This window comes from Camponotus vicinus, unplaced genomic scaffold (assembly GCF_025532165.1).
Source record: "Camponotus vicinus isolate PSW18456_S1 unplaced genomic scaffold, iyCamVici1.0 SCAF_3, whole genome shotgun sequence".
In the NCBI taxonomy this organism is placed as follows: Eukaryota; Metazoa; Arthropoda; class Insecta; order Hymenoptera; family Formicidae; genus Camponotus; species Camponotus vicinus.
The window spans coordinates 24,931,060-24,948,462 of record NW_028141967.1 but is presented as its reverse complement, the minus strand read 5'-3'; the positions used below and the strand labels follow the sequence as shown (position 1 = coordinate 24,948,462).

The 17,403-nt window shown below is 39.6% G+C and overlaps 2 protein-coding genes across 6 annotated transcripts in view; one reads left to right on the top strand and one right to left on the bottom strand.

Annotated features, from left to right (window-relative positions):
- LOC145967927 (integrator complex subunit 12) overlaps nt 1-3,099 on the top strand; it is a 3,690-nt gene extending 591 nt beyond the window's left edge. For 2 of the 3 annotated variants that reach the window (XM_083093031.1, XM_083093030.1), the window contains exons 2-6: nt 24-147; nt 1,317-1,494; nt 1,566-1,928; nt 2,161-2,233; nt 2,319-3,099. In XM_083093031.1, coding sequence (XP_082949157.1) covers nt 1,336-1,494; nt 1,566-1,928; nt 2,161-2,233; nt 2,319-2,527 — 804 coding nt within the window. In that variant the 5' untranslated portion in view covers nt 24-147; nt 1,317-1,335 and the 3' untranslated portion in view covers nt 2,528-3,099. Of the gene's footprint in view, nt 1-23; nt 148-600; nt 1,004-1,316; nt 1,495-1,565; nt 1,929-2,160; nt 2,234-2,318 lie in introns of those variants that run through there. The other variant, XM_083093029.1, reaches the window with a different exon arrangement.
- Plexb (plexin B) lies at nt 2,778-17,403 on the bottom strand. 3 transcript variants are annotated; one of them, XM_083093008.1, is made up of 7 exons: nt 16,111-17,403; nt 15,235-15,821; nt 14,227-15,152; nt 13,738-14,141; nt 13,091-13,583; nt 9,226-13,005; nt 2,778-9,133 (listed from the first exon to the last, which is right to left on the bottom strand). In XM_083093008.1, the coding sequence occupies exons 2-7, from the start codon at nt 15,647-15,649 to the stop codon at nt 9,026-9,028; spliced, it is 6,126 nt and encodes a 2,041-aa protein (XP_082949134.1). In that variant the 5' UTR covers nt 15,650-15,821; nt 16,111-17,403; the 3' UTR covers nt 2,778-9,025. The 3 variants fall into 3 exon arrangements, with proteins under 3 accessions (XP_082949134.1, XP_082949136.1, XP_082949135.1); XM_083093010.1 differs by having other exon boundaries at nt 16,582-17,403; XM_083093009.1 differs by having other exon boundaries at nt 16,990-17,403.

The window sequence follows — 17,403 nt, the reverse complement described above, 5'->3', positions numbered from 1 at the left end:
TAAATTCTGTATTTTTTTACTAGGGCGATTGATGTGCAAACTAGCAATCCAATGTTCTTACGCTAGACGGAAATATTGTTCCCAAATGATGAATGAGAACTGAAGCTTTTAAATCCTTTTGTTGGTGAACTCCTGCAGTTCGAAAAGGTATTAAAGGGATTATTCCTTGAAAGAGATTTGGGAGAAAGGGATTTTGGCGGGAAGGATTGTGATACGTGAATACAATGGTCAGCGGGTTTGTTGGATGTGACCTGATCAGAAACAAAGTCGAAGGGATCGTTAAGATTTCGAAAGTTGGGCATTTCTACACATAAACATATTTATGTTTATAATTCAAAAGAATTGGAAAAATGTGTACATTTTAAAGATTTTTAAAAAGAAAAAAAATAATGTCTACAATATTGCTATTATTAAAACTATTATTAAGCTATTATTATCTGCAATTTTTTGTATTTGTCTTTCTCTTTATTAATTTACAATTTAATTTTTAATTTACAACCTATTTATATAGTCGAATTGTTTTCAAAGTCAAAGTTCCATATATATTAAATGTATATAAAGAAAATACGGAAAGTTTGATCGTGAAAAATTATAATTTTTATAAACGTAAATAAATTCTTTTAATATGATTTTTGAAATTTGTTTTTTTAATCAAAAATATTTTTTGCTCTTATATTTTTTCCTTTTCTATTGACGATTAAACATTGTATAGCATGTCCAATATCTTTACGAGTTTAGCTCATCTTTAGCTATACAACAAGATAAATTCCACGTCGTTCAAGATTCATGCGATAACCTAAAATTACCCAGATAAAGTAATATTTCATAGCAAAAACGCTGCATGTTGACGTGATCAACGATAAAAGCACAAATAAAGTGTTGATATTACATTTAACACAATCGTATGAATGTTAGACGGCATGTTTTGCATTAATTCAGACTTTATAGATTCTACAAGTTAAACGGCAAACGTATCGCACAGTTTCGTTTCTGACATAAAAGGGTAAATATCGATAAATATACATATAAAAAGATATAAAAAAAACAAGAGAACGTACACTTAACTTTTTCAATAACACTTTGTATTTGAAAGAGAGACATTGTGTGTTTGCATAACTCGCTCCTCAGAGAAGAAAGTTAATATAGAGTATTTAAATTTTCAATATGCAAAACCATGTGCTATTATTTAAATATAACCTGACTTGCATCGCAAAACATCACATTATTCAGTCTTGTTGTAAATTATAAAATTATATATTTATAATTATAATTATTTATAAAGCAGCAATTATAATTAATATACATTGCATTGACAGAAAAGGATACTTTTGAAAGATGACTCAGCTGGAACTGGATCCGCAATTTACACAGGGATTACGCCTTTTGCACTCCACTAACAAGGATTCCGCAGAACAGCTACGAGCTCTATTAGATGAAGCAATTAAACAAAAATATGGACCATCCAAAATGCTCTCCAATGTGCTACATAAAAAGGTAGCGTATTTAATGAAAAATGTCTATATAAATTATAGGAATTGATGTAATTTTTCTCATCTATTTCTCAGTACATGATGGAAGAACCAGTATTGAGCGATCATAGTAGCAGTAGCAGTAAGAAAAGCAAAAGTTCTAGCTCATCTAAGCATTCGAGTAAATCGAGCAAGAATAGTTCCCCTGTTAATCTGCCAGCACGTGACACACCACCTGACATCCTGCAGACAGACGATACTCTCGCTCTGGAAATTCTAGAGGATGATCTGACATGTGTCATTTGTAAAGGAATGGATGTTGGAGCAAGAAATAGACTTGTAGAGTGTCAAGAGTGTCATTCTTTATATCATCAAGAATGCCACATTCCACATATCCTAGATTCGCAGATAGATGTACCCAAACAAGTATGGTACTGCTCTAACTGTTCAAAATCTCAGGTGTGTGTATTCACTCGCATTTACAATTTGTGCAAATTGTGAGATTGCTTGTCTACATTTTGTACACTTTGTAAGCTTGTTTTATATATATATATTTAAGAAATTTATTTTTATTATTAATTATTCGAATTGATTACTAAATTCTTCAAATTTTAGGAAAATTTTTAATAAAAGATATTTTACTTGTCATTATCAATGTAATTATTTTACTGTATTCATTATTATATTTTAGGTTTCGAAAGACAGAAGTTCGCCAAAAACTGTGATAGAAAGCAAATCCAAAGAACAGAAAAAGCCCAGCTCAAGTAAGTATGAACGCACTCATCTGTAACATATTTAAAATATAAATTTCATTTTTTAACTAAACTGTCGATTAATAAATTCTTATAGACATTGGAGCTAAGGTGACACCAAATATTCATATTATAAGCGCAGATAAAAGACTGAAAGACATGATGAAAAAAGCCAAGCAGGATAAACGAAACACAGGTACTGCCACAAATTCAAAGAATTCTTCATCCAGTACATCTGCATTATCCTCAGTTAAGTCTTCTCAGGATAAATCATTATTATACAAGATAAAATCAGGGGTAGAATAAACTGCTTACGAAAGAAATCGCTAAACAAACAGAAACGGATTATATATATAAATAATATATGTTGTAAAAATAATTCGGAAGTTTTATTAATATTACTTTATAATTGATCTTATTAACCTGTGAAGGAAAAGGGGTGACGATTTTTATTATTATTTTTTATGAATATATATTTTACAAAGAGGGAAAGAGAGAGATTGTAAGAATCTCGGTCCCTTATGACACAAGTTTTGAATAGACGACACACCACTAGTATAGTATTTATATTGAAGTTTAATCTCGAATTACATTCAATCGATATTAGTACAATTGGGCCTTTGTGTAGTGTCTGAATTTCTTACTGCCTATAAATACAATTCCATATGATACAATTTATTAATAATTGTACAAACGTGCCATGTAAATTTGTTATCTTTATAAGCTTTCGCATTATTATTACAAAAATATTAAGTATGTAGAAAATAATGACATAATATTACTATAGCTAATAATTATTACACACGTAATATCGTTTGTAATACAAGTCTGCATTGATAGTTTTAAAATGTAAATATACAATAGATTATTTTTTAATACCTTTTTATTGATATATTTATAAAAAGAAAGCGATAAAATTATACAAACTTCACATATCTCAAGATTGCGTATTAATTGTACTGTTATATATATGTATAGCATATACAATTTCGTGACCGAAATTAGCTCTGCGCGTACCGAGTACGCTGATTTATAATTTATATCGCGTAATGCGACACAACATCGACGCTGGAATTGTCAATGTTTGTCAAAATGCACAAGTGAAAAACTATAACGCGCGCCAAGTATATACGTTCTACTGTATACAAGATGTACATATAAATTCCACGTATATTTCGCAAATGCGAAGGTGGTATTAAAGTCGCGAATTAATATAAGAATTCCAAATTAACACGACTTACATAACACACGCGACTTTGACGCCTTCGAATGGCGTGTATTCTTGAAAAGTTCACGTATATTTATAGTAAGAATATTTAGATCTTAGCGCACCAGCGAGCTGTGATAATTTTACACGGGCTATGTAGCTGTATATCGCGTGCCCGTTCAATTACAATAAATCTTTACCGACGAAATCAAAGGAGATTTTGAATATCTATTTGTGAAAAAAGGCTGGAAAATCGATATCATCTTCGCAGGTAAATAATGACTCAAATTAGAAACAAGTCCAATCGAAACGCTCGTGGCTCTTCCTTCTTATGCTAACGATTATCAAGACGATGTACGTGGTCCATCGTGTCTTAATCGTAAGGCTAACAATCAGAAGTCTGTACAGCTGAGATTACGGGTGGGCGAAATAACAAAGAGATAATACGATACGAATCGTTTATAATACCAATATATTTTTTGCGATTTTTTTTTAATGCAATTAGTCGTTTGTCCCTACGTCCCATTGAAAATTTGGCAAGAATCATTTCGTTTTTTCGAGTGTCGCTTAAGGTCTACTCGTGCGGGGGATAGGGGGAGGAATTGGGTCGAAGTACTATATACAATGGAGAGGGGCAAGGAGCGGGGAAGAGAGCTATTCACGAGGGTTGCAATTGCACGTACACATACATACACATACACGCACATACACAAATGGATATAGACACGATATAACGCACTCGCAATAAGTGTATTGTACGCGTCTTAATGAATAGAGAACACGCTTTCTCCAAGGTACATTTAATGGCGATCAAAATTGGTCAATATAATGTCGTGTCAATATAATTGTATATAAATGTTACGTCCTTTTTCCATGATTCTTTACAATGTATATTGTTGCCAGAAAGATATATTTCCAGAAACGCCAACGAAACGAAGACTGTATTGATATAGCTCAATTATCGATCGTCAATTATTGTTCTCAGCAATTATGTATTACTGGCAATGATTGCCGGATAAAATTTAATCCGTACCTATGGAAATAGCGGCGATCGAAAACATACGAGAGAAATATTTAAATGAGAAAAATTATAGGGATTATCCCTCTCTCCCCCCGCCCTTCTTCTCTTCTCGAAGCACTTAACAAGAAGTAATCTTAACTCGAGACACGATGTTGAGATTTATCTCTATAAACTACGAAGCATGACACACTAATCACCTCACGAAAATCATCTCTCTCTCTCTCTCTCTCAGTCCGTTGCGTTATAATCACATACGTTGAATGCAGAATTGACAAGCTTTTCAGATTGGATGGAGTCGACTTTCGACTGTACAATTTGCTCGGAAAACTCTGCTGCGTATATTCCGGATATCGTAAACATTTTAAACACACTCACGCGCGGTCTCTTTAATCGTCATCTCGATAAAAAATTCAGCGGACGTTTATAGAAACTGCGTTTCTTAATATTTTATCGATACTAATCATACCGCTTCTCTCTCGACATAGCGGTATAACATGCACACTTTATTTGTTCATTTTCTTCTACCTTATTCGCGTTTCTAACATGTACGAAAATTTCTAACAGTTCCCAACAAAAACATAGAAAAAAATTAAGAATGTAAAAATGGTGTACTGTCAAAATATGAAAAAATGAATACAAAATATCTTTTCAAATCGATTTTTTCCGATTTAACGCGGCAGAATCGCAAGCATTTGTACGTTCGTAAAGTATAGCGAGATTATATATGGATTCTATTGGATCAAACTCGAACGTTGCTCGACATATTTTACATATCGCACGAATATCTTTCTAACTAAATTTCATGAAAAAGAAAAACATCTTGCGCTTGTCAGGAGGCCCACTGGCATCCGATATAACGACGTGTGTATGTGTGTGTGTGAACATTTGTATATACGAATATGTGCGCACGTGTATTCTCATGTACGTCAATCTGCACAGCATCATAATATTACTCAAACGTAAAGAAACGCCCGTATTCTCACCACATACAATTAAACAAATTGCACTAGATATCAACATACAAGCTCTTGTAAACGCAAATGCATTCAACGACAAATCTGCGCTGCGATTAGAATACGGGATGAAGTTAAATAGTCTTGTACAGTTTTAGAATAGTCGTTTGTTGGTTCTCCTCAGTTTCCTTTATAAGGAAATGTACAAGGAATTAACGCGTTACAGAACAGACTGTTACAATACAGTGGCTCGGTGATAGTCTTGTTTCTTAAATGCAAAATCACGGCAGTGATAAACGAAAAATCAAAAGTGCAATATATATATATATATGTACATATACAAATACTCTATTCCTTCCCTCGTTAAGGGAACAGAGGACGTTTGTAGGGCGTGTAGCGACGGCAATTTTCTGTCGTTGTGTATTTTTCTCCAAAACAACGTTAACGGCAGTGCTTACAGTCGATTAAGTCATTTGTGATATACTCGCAATCATTGATGATACATTGCAGCTGCTACTTTTTGAGTTAACGCGCTTCTCTCTCTGTTTATATATATATATTATATATACATATATATACATATATATATATATATATATATATATATATATATATATGTATATATATGTATGTATACATATATAACGTATATAATTCTTAATTACAAATGTTTAACAAATAAGAATGGCGACTTACATTGTTAAAGTGTACTAATAGAAATCAAAAGGAGAAGATGATACTTTCAACGCAGGGACAAACAAGTGCAAACCCGTTACACTTTATCCCATTTATACAATTTTTAATCATATATATATATACGTGTATAAATGTACTTTCGTTATCCTGTGTTCGCACGGATTTCGATACCGGTTCGAAATTCTAGTTAGCTTAATTGTATGAATGTTCCAATTTGCACATATTAAATTTCAATGGAAATATAATCGTTTTGTGAATAAAATATATACATGTGTATATATGTATGTATATATATATATATATATATATATATATATATATATATATATATATAAAAGTAGGTATTATATATCTGTAATTGGTTTTGAGTTCACGGACGAAAACATGGCACCTCTGCGAACTTTAAACTACATATATAAAAAATACATTGGGAACGTTGCACAATAACAGTATGAAAATTCAGTCCAAAATCAAATCTCCGATCTCATCCGGGGAAGATTGTATCAAGCGGTATTAAATTTATTCACTTCATGTGAATCTAAAATGAAAGAGCAAAGTATCATCCTTTCTTATAAATGGAATTTAAATAAATCTAATTAATAATGTCGCACACACAAGATTTGCCATTACATTCGAAGAATAGATACTTGAACTAAACCGCGTTTTATTTTCAAAAGAAAAAAAAACCTCGAGCGAATAAATTTCTTACCGCATCGAAACAGATAGCACGCATACCGACGCATACTTGCATAAAAAAACGAATAGACGTATACAGACATATAATATTCATACAATTCGATACAAAGAGATACGTGATAAAATATAAAAACTTACAGATTGACGTACATACGCGATCGAGTTACAATTTATTCTTCGTGTAATATATAAATAAATACGATATACATATAATAGAGAGATACATAGGTTGCTGATGATCGCGAATAACGGGGGAGCCTGAGGACCTAGAGTATATAATTGAAATTACACGACGGCATTATTAAGTACAAGAGTATGAGCATGTCCCCAGCCTCCCTGGACCTACATCGACGACTCGTCGATCGAGGCTTGTTGCGCTTCGATTGAACGAGTTTATATTGGCTGAACGGATCGACAATTTGTGGAAAAACTTGGCAGTGTGTGCGTGACCAATGTAATAATCGTCCGTTGACGTTACGCAACATCGAGATTCGTAAAAAAAAGGAAATAAAGGTAAAAAAATAAATGCGAATTAAAAAATTCTGCCAGTCTTATATATTAACTAAAAATAAGCAAGTGACGATTGTTCAAAGAATACTGTGTTTGTAGGGCGTCGTTGTGCCACGACGAGTGTCTGCAATTCATACGAATATTATTACAAATTGGGCATAAATTTCGACCAAATACAAAACTCTTTCTACAACATGATCAAATTAGTTTGTAATATTTTTGCGTCGGCAATCTAAAAAGAGATCCGTTTCGTTTTGCACCTGTCATTCGTCATTTCTAACAATATAGCAATAATTAATGGGCAGCATTAATATTTATATGTATATATATAGACAATAATGAAGAAATAATAATAATAATAATGTATAACCGATGATAATAACATAATAATGTAATAATATAATAATACATACAATGAAAAGATTAAGTTATTAGATAAATGCTTCACAAAGTGATCTTTCTAAAATATAATAGCACTTTACCGTGTTCAGCACGGTATTATATTTTAGAAAGATTTATGTGGCGTACGGAGAAAGAGAAGCAAAAGAGATAAAAATAAGGGAAAAAGATTTGTTTGACGTACACGATATACGTGGATAGGCCTAGAGTAGACTGAGCTGCTCTTATATAACTTTTAACTTTAAATTTTTTTTAACGCGCATTACTTTAAAATCGCCTTAATTTAATATTATCTGTTACTCTGTCTCTCTGTGAATTATAAGGGTGTGCGTAACCCTCTCAATTTATAATACATATAGTCCCTCTCTAACTAGCTCACTACAATCCGTGGAGGTGTGTCGCGCACGATTCTTTGCTTTATATATATATTTTTTTTATGTGTATATATATAACATATTAATAATTATGTATATCATAATGAAGATATAATAGGCATAGCCACTCGTGCTCGGATCACAGACTACTCGCTGCCGTACGTTGCTCCCGTACAGACAGTCTGGTGGACACTATGGCTTTTTCTCACTTACCATTAGACATGTTACTTTTACTTTATGTGTTCCGTATTTGCGTACACACGTATAGATATCAGATCGACTGTAAAATTTACACTTTAAATTTCTTCTAAGAAAGTATTTGCACCGATCCACGTCTCAGATCCTCAAAAGAATCCCGACAGGAGGAAAACGCCGAGACCGATGTTATAAACATAACACCGTGAAAAATAAAATAAACGTTAAAAATAATTTAATTACTTAGAACTAAATTATCTCTCACTACGATAACAACAATCGTCCGCGAAAAGATTAATTCTACGAATTAAGATTCGAATTCGATGAGAGATATTCATATATAAATACTACCTTACTTAATGAGAGATTCATATATAAATACTACCTTACTCGATTTCTAGAGAGATTCATAATAGGCATCTATCCAACGTCGTAATTGAAGGATCAGAGGCGCGTACATATTGCCGTACCAATATCCATACATGTTTACAAGCGTATTTCGGTATGGCCAACACGTAAAGACGGTAAAATACAACCACGAGGACTGTGTCTATAATCCCGTGACCTATCGCCTGACTAGCCCTAACGAAATCGCGTGTATCTCTTTTTACGGCATTGTTATTCACATGGTGTGTTGTATTTGTGTAATATTTGTACATATGTAACGAGGTGTATCTGATGCATGAAGTGGAGGCACTAGTCAGTGTTTCTGGAGAGGTTGACGGGTCCTGGGATGGAAGTGAGGAGGGTATGTCAGCAGGCACTGGTCTCTTCTCCCTCGAGCGTGTACGCTACATTTTCTAGTCTATGAGCTAGGTGTAGTTTACGACAGCCCGCATCTGTCTCCAAGGCCTCTAGGATCTGGAATAAATTAGCAAGACAATGGTATTAGCAAACTTTGTCGCTAACCTTCGAATGTCGAAAAATTGACGAGAAAAAATCAGATTACTTACTTGTTCATAATACTTGCTGACATAAATGTAGAGCTCTTTCAGCGCCGCGATCACATCAAACTCGTTGGCGTGAGATGCGCTCAATTGCTGCATGGCACTAGACATCTCCTGGTCGGTGATCTGCGGCAATCTCTGCACATCCGTGTAAAATCGACCCACTTTCTCACGATAGTGCGGTATGTCCTTGGCGAAGAGCAGCTTGTTAGACGGCGAGTCTTTGCCCAGTCTGTGTTCCGTCATCGAGCACGAATCCATGAACGTCTGCGCGATCACGGAGAGACTCGAGTCCACTGTCGTGGACTTGTTGATATCGAACATAAAGTCCGGATTCTTAATGAAATTTACCCAGAATCGGAGTGGCAGGCTGTTCGATTTCCACGCGTGCGGCACCTCTGGATCGATAATGCCGTGCTGTTTGGCTGCTTCGTCGAGGAGATCGAACAACCACTTGACCGCGCTTGGCAGCGCCTCGTTGGCGGTCAGTATGGTGTTTAGAAAATCATCGACAAACTTTTGTACAGTGCCCTTGGTCGAGAGTAATCGCGTGAGGAATATCTCCGGGATCGCCTTGTGCGTTCTCTCGGGATGATGATGCTTGCTGCTACTGTTAAAGCCTAAGCCGGGAGGATAATGCACGTCCTCGATAGGCCTCACCAGATGGTACAGCCGCTGGTTACCGCCATGGCCGCTCTCAACGTCACCGTTCGCCGTTATGATGGGCGGCGAATGTTGAGAGTCAAAATATAGACCGCTCATAGGATGATTGTACATCACGGGACTGATTAGCCCGTGATTTGGTGTGGATGGAAGATGCGTGGACGAACAGTGATTCGAGTGTCGATGTAGATGGTGCGACGGCGGATGATGCGGGTGATTCGACGGTTGCTGTTGCGGGTGATAATGCGAAGGCTTACAATTTTGGCAGGGTGGTTTGCACGCTACCAAGAAACCGTCGTTCTGCCGGGGGATCAGTGACATCACAGCTGACTCTTTGACGCCGTAATGCGCCAATGTATTTATCTTCTTCCACTCGCCGCAGCACTTGGTCGTGAGATCCTCATCCTGAAGGGTCAAGTGACCACCACGACCGTGCCGCCATTCTAAATCAACATCATGTACGGACGGCCTCAGCGAAAACGGAGTATTCTTATACAGCGCGTCGAGGATCTTGGATTTTACCTGGCTTATGGTATCACAATCCAGGACCTTGCACTGTATCTTTTCATCGAGATCGTCCTGTACTACGTGCAACGTGACGATCGTATGCTCAATCTGCTCACGCAAAAGTCTCTCCTCTGAGAGGGAGTATCTTGCGTCGTGCGTAATTACATCCACCGGTCCCTTCTCAATCTGATGCTTGATTGCCTTGAAAAGCAAAAACAAGGACGAGCCAGCGTAGTCCTTCAAATAGTTATACATGCAAAGCGCCATCCAATTCGTCAACATTTTTTCTACTACAGATTCCGTTCGTCTTAACATAAGTTGCGGATGCTTCGTGTTCACCGCTTTGTCAATCAATCTCAATAATAGATTCATCAGGATATCCGTGGCGTATTCCATCTTTCCCATTAAGACTACCATAAGCAAGGAGGCGACGTTTACTTTATCCCTGATATTAAAATCCTTCTGTGCTTCCAAAGTTTCTATAAACGTCAACACAAAGTATTTATTGTTGACGAGTTGTTCAAACTGTATCATTGCTGCATCATAATTGGTACGCGAGACATTGCTGCGAGAGCGCGGATCATTTAATATAGGATGATCTATCACTCCAGGGAAGAACACTTTCATGATGTAGTTTTTATGATCAAGAGTAGGTATGCCTGACGATTCGAGATCCGCAGTCAAGTCCGTCATGTCCGTCTGCAGTTCTGCGAATGCTTGCTTGCATTCCATCCGGACATTGCTTTCGAGCGTGTCCATTTGTATCTGTATACGCTTATACTCGCGCTCTGCTTGAGTACTCTTACGACGATAAATGACCAACACCAATATAAACAGAAAGATGAGACTGAAAGTACCAGCGGCGATGCCGGCGATCGCTTCTGGAGGTATCGGATATGATTTTATGACTTCATAGCGTAGATAACCAATGGGGAAACGTAAACTACGACCGACTCGTACCACTACCAACGGCAACCCGCTTTCGGTCTTGATGCCGAGTTCGTCCGTATCGGCGGGTTGTTGATCCGGTGGAGTACAAACTAATTGCGTGAGAGCGAGCGACGTCACATTACACGGCATAGTGCCAACGGTGACATTCACGTCAGATTCGTCGCTGGCATAGTTGAGATTCTCGCCCTCAATCACCAATGTGTCGCCCTTGTACAATTTAACATTCCGTGGGAATGGGAAAAATTTCGGATCTTCGACGTAAAACAACCGATTACGAAGATTCTGAAAGTGCTTTTCCAAGTCTCTCACACTTTCCACATTATCCATGATGAAGGCGATTTTGAGAGACAAGTGGGACTCCTTCAGTCTTGATGATTGCGGCGACGAAGTGCCTTGAACATTGGCAACCGCTGAACGTTCGTTACGTCGGATTGAGGTGAATCTCTTGGTAATACTCGGACTCGGACACTCCATTTGCGTAGGATTTAGGACGGTGCAAACGGTTCTATTTATTGGCAACGGCTCGTTGTCAAAGTAAACTTCCATTTCAGGTTTCTGAATAGTATCCAAATTCGTTCCGTGCACGGTGATCATACGGCCGCCCGAAGCAAAGCTTCTCAAGGGTTTAATCTCCATTATGGTCGGATCATGAGTGTAATTATACGGATTGTCCACGAGGGTACGATTTGCACCATCGATATTCAACGTCAATTTATGAATTCGCCTGACGCGGCCCGATTTACTAGTCACGCAAGTCAGTCTCGTGCTGCTCGCTTGAGTCGCGTTTACCTGACATGGCAGCTCATCAAGGTACGCTGATATCGCGCTGCCAATATTTAGATACTTACCGGTGATAGCCAACTGCGTGCCGCCGCTCTGTGGTCCGACTGACGGATATACGCCTGTCAGGCGTATGTCTTTATAATTGAATAGCACTGCGCTTTCCGTGTAACCGGCGTCATTTCCAACCACAACGGACGCCGCGTCTGTGGCTTCGTGCCGACCGGTGCGGCAGACGATGCGCACCGATACCTCGTAATCTACCAAAGTGCATGGAGTGTTACCGATGTGTATCTTACCCTCCACGTCGCTCTCCTTCAACCCAAGATTGCTGCCCTCTATAGTCACCAGCGTTCCACCTTCGACTGGACCGCTTAGCGGCTTGATCATATCTATTCGAGGCTTTGGACACTCAGCAAACGGCGACTGCAGACACGAGTGCCGATATACGCAGCTGTTCCCGCACCAAGTGCACTCGAATCGAGCGTCCCGCGTCACGCACAGGGAACAGTCCGCGTGTTCGCGATGCGAGCCGAGCACCTCGCATTTGTACAAAATTATCGTAGTCTTGTCCACGTGGTGATTTGTGTTCCAGACAACTGTCACTTCGGCCTCATATTCGCCGGTGACCGCTTCGTATGAATATACTGTCTTGTCACACACAATGAGACGGCTACTGTCCACGCGAGCTTGTACCTTCAGATTGGCACCCTCGATACTGACGATACACTGGAATCCGCTATGGCCTACCTGCGGATGTGGCAGATTTTCTACTTCGAGCACTATTTCCTTGGGCACGCTGTTCGGCAGCCTCAATCGTTCTTTGCGTTCTACGAATCTCGGACAGTGCCGTGCGCCTTGCGGAGCAAGGTTGATTTGATTTTGCTGAAAAAAAGAGAAGGATATCTATTATAGTACGAGATAAATTTATGCAAAAAGCATAGATATAACTAAATTAAATGCAACTTACATTTTCTCCCGATATAATGCCCTGACAGCTAGTATTATGAGTGCATTTGTTATCATAGACGCACCAACTGCATGCCCATTGTGACTTTACACACTCGGTACACACGGTATGTCTCGAGCAATCGAAAAACGCAAAGTTACGCGAAACGAAATCTTTATTCGTCTCGCTCGATCGCACGGACAGCGGTACGAGCGCATGATCGGCGCCCTCGGGAATACTGGGTCTCTCCATGACGGGTGGGGTTGGACAAGACAATCCGAAACCAGTCATCAGCGCGTCTATTGGCTCGGCGTTACCAAAAACGCACTTGTAATTAGCGCCCGTTGGTAATTCCGGCAAAGTTCTGATTGTTAATTGCACCGTGGTCATCTGATTAATAGGCATACGATCGGGTAGCACCTGCTCGAAATCGATGCATTGTTGACCTGTACCCAAGGATAACCATCGTGGACTGCTGTGACTCGCTTTCTGACAATCTCCCCTTATGGTACACCTATAGCAATGGTCAACGAGATACTTGAATTATTATCGGTATAAATAGTGTGTGTGATACAATTTTATATATATAATTTCTTTTACTTCGAGAAATAAGATTATATATAATTTTATAGTTTTATAGTTTTATGTACAAATTTAATCTATTTTACCTCTTCTCCAAAGAGCACCAGCCGCAATAAGGATCTTTCGCATCGAGGCAACTGCTGCAATTAGTGTAACCACTACAGTGCTCCACTTTGACCTTTGATACTTTCGAAGTGGACAACACATAGATATAATCGCCATCAGGTGAAATCAATGTATCTGGCAATAGTTTTTGTCCTTTATCGATTGTAACACTTTCATAAACGAATGCTTCGGTTCCAGACAGCAAAACCTTCTTAAGAACGCCATCGTTTGTGCCGAAAAATGCTACGGTGTGGCTTTCGGTATTGGCGATGGTTACCGAAGAGATAAATGTATCAGGAAAATGCAAGATGGCCTGGCCCGTAATTGGTGATACGCCCGAAATTTTCAGTCCAACTTCGCAAAAGTTGAGAATGTTTCCTGTGGTCTGCAAAAAGAGCAAAACGATGATCGATATAAAAAAATAACAAATTGTACGAGATGCTTATCCGTTTAATTATTCATTTACTTACACCGGCAGTAGGACATTTTCCGTCTTGTATAGGACCGCTGACGTAACCCATATTTCGATACTTGATGCTACCATTAAAACACATGTGAATATTTTCGTTGAACTTGGTTTCGATGTCTTGCAGGCTATATATGCAAACTGCCGAACGTGATAAAGCTTCGTTCGTGATGCCTCTACTGGGCGAAAATACGGTAACGAATACCGGATCGCCTACGGAAATGCCGAGTTGCATAGCCAGATCGCTGCCCGCTGCAGCGACTTTTGCATCCTGAATCAAGTTGTAATAATGCTGTTTTCCATCCCCCAAATCGACTGTACATTGTAGGGTTACTTCCGTGTAACTGTCGTAATTCGGATCGCTTATACAACTTCGCGCTAATCTGGAGATGTATCCCAGTTCCTCTTGTTCGGGCAAATACGATTGCTTCTGCACCAGAACAAAATACGCGTAATCGCTCGCGTTGAAACCATACACATATTTCACGAGAAAGTGATCCCGATACTTGACATCGATGTACACAATCGATTGTTTATTGAATGTATACTCTGCAAACTCCAGCTTGTCGAGATTTCTACTGGAGATGGCAGGTACATCGTGACGATAATCTCCTTTATTAGTGAACGTCGTTCCCACATAGAGAATGTTCGTTTGCCCCCATGAATTATACTTTTCGGGCCCGATAAAAGCGTACGTGGATGAATTTTCGTCATTAGCGGCCACGCTGAGGGGGATAAACTCTGGCTTGACAGATATGTTGGCTATTTTGTATTTTTCGCAAGCACCTTGAAGAAGAGAGCCACAGGCGATTAATGTCTGCGACTCGAGATCGGCAATTAGTAGCTTGTTCACATTATCCATTAGAGAGGGAGTTATGTCTCTTGCCGTGCAACCTGTTGGATGACACTGAGGATTATCCATTCTCGGGCCTAAAATGAAAGAGAAATCAATAATTATTTCGTTATTTGTGTTACAATGTTGTATTCCAAAATGTGAAAGAAGAGAACTGACCTGTTGAGACATGCTCTTCCAATTTGAGATTCGAATCAAGTTGAAAGAGTCTGTTGACTGCACCCACATAGAGTCTTCCCATAGAAGGATCTATGGTGAGATGGTTAAATCTCAAAGCTCCTTCTCTAGTTGCATTGGCTTCCAAGGGGAAATGTCCATATCGCTGTCCATTCTCCGCTGGAAACTGTGTCAATATATGCGGTGATTTATTATCCTGCATCGGTGGGACAGTGCTAGCAGGAGTATCTATCGCCGCAGTCGCCAGTATCACTAGGAACCATGTGGCAATGGACATGGATGAAAAGGATGATCGATAAACGAACAGCAGCGGAGGTGTCACAATGAACGATTTGGGAAATGACTGGGTAAGTCCCAGGAATCTCATGGTGTGTATGCGACAACTGACAAAGCACATGCGCACACGTTACACGTGTGCGTCAGTGCGTATGCAGGTCTAAGGTAGGAAATGTAAAAGGTATGGTATTGGGATGCGTGCCCTGCTATGCTGGTAGCGAGCCAGTGTTAACGCAGTACTACCAGCTGTGCTTAAATCTAGGCACCGACATGTCGATCATTGTCTGGTACTCCTGAAACACGACAGATAAATTACATTATATGTGTCAGTTAATTATTTAGAATATTAAAAAGCTTGTATATTAATTTATTTTACAATTGTTATTTGTTATATAGAAGTGTTATTCCTCAACACGCATTTCTAATTTTATTATATTTGATTTTATTATTTTCAAAATATATTTCAATATTTATATTTGATTTTATTATGTTCAAAATATATTGCAATATCTAATTTTTTTTTTGTCAACTTTTGCAATAAACTAATAATATATAGCAAAGCTTTCCATTTTTCAAAATAACCTTAAAAAAATGTACAACAGCGACTTTAATGGTCTAGAGTGCAATATTGAAAAAAAGATTATCACTCGCGACGAAACACTGTGCGAAACAGTTAAATGAGCCGAAATAAAATTCCATGCGTTCGTCGTGTAAACGAGCTTCCATTTCTCGCCGTTGTACTCGTCGGCTGTCAAGGAGCGTAAATAGGCAGCTCGTGGAACTTTTTTTTTTTTTTTTTTAAATATATTTAATGTGCCTTCAACCAGTTTAGTCCAATTATTTAGGCACTCAGATCACTTTTTCCCTTTCAATACACTCGTTTTGTTTTGTCTACTTTTTCTTCTGGATCAGTTATTTCGTTAAATGGTACCCTCATCTCGAGCTAACAATGAAAAAGCACACGCGACGAGTGGTGAGAGGAAAATGGGAGGAGAAGGGAGGGGAGGGGAGGAATGAGGGGAGACAGATGGCTTCGCGAATTTCGGGCAATACCGTAACACGCCCCGTCCTTCATTAGCGTGACCAGCGTACGTAGCTGCACTTGACAGCTAAAGGCCACTGTCTTCGCACAAAGAGGCAAGGATTACCATCCCCGTTCCACCACCCTCTTCCTCCTCCGCCGCCATCACCTCCTCCCCTCCCTCGTTCCTCCTCCTCATCTCATTCTCACCGCGATCACGTCACGATACCAAAACACGACCTGGCCGCGACGGTTACGGGGGATCCGCGAGGATCCCGCGAGGGAGCGGAAAGAAAGACTCGTCGATTCCGCGAGGCGAGAGACGCGGAAGCCGCGTGTACAGCGCGGCCTGTCGCGCGAGCAACAATCACGGGCGAGACGCCAGGGTCGCCACCGTACCTCGGCTCGCGGCTCGCGGCCGAGTTTGCTGGCGAATTTACCTTGCTCGCGGATGTGCACGCACGCTACGAGGCTCGTGCAACGATGCGACGTTCGCTACGGCACATCGCGGATATGCGACATGCCCGCGCAGAGGAGGCTCGCTCCCGGTTCTCGTACAGAGGCCACTGGTCGCCACCACGAACGGGCTGTCGCTGCCGCCGTGGCCACCGCACTCGTACAACGCACACCCGCGCCGTCCCGGGGACTGTCACCGGACGATTATCCGCGACGATGATCGCGTAACGTCTCGATATCATACGTCGACGCCGCGCGAGCGCCGAGCGGCCGTCCGTGTCACCTCACAACACAACACTGCAAACGGCGGAGTCGGGATCGGCCGCCATTAAAATTCGACCGACACGGGGGCTCTGCTCTCTGCTCTCATCTGCTCGGCACGAGTTTTAGAGTCGGAG

Excerpts from the sequence above, each read along its gene's own strand:
- Plexb (XM_083093008.1), bottom strand. The coding sequence starts at position 15,649 with ATGTGCTTTGTCAGTTGTCGCATACACACCATGAGATTCCTGGGACTT. Across the intron at positions 13,584-13,737 it reads TGGTGCTCTTTGGAGAAGAG|GTGTACCATAAGGGGAGATT; the intron begins GTAAAATAGATT and ends CCATTGCTATAG. Across the intron at positions 13,006-13,090 it reads GCATTATATCGGGAGAAAAT|CAAAATCAAATCAACCTTGC; the intron begins GTAAGTTGCATT and ends TCTTTTTTTCAG.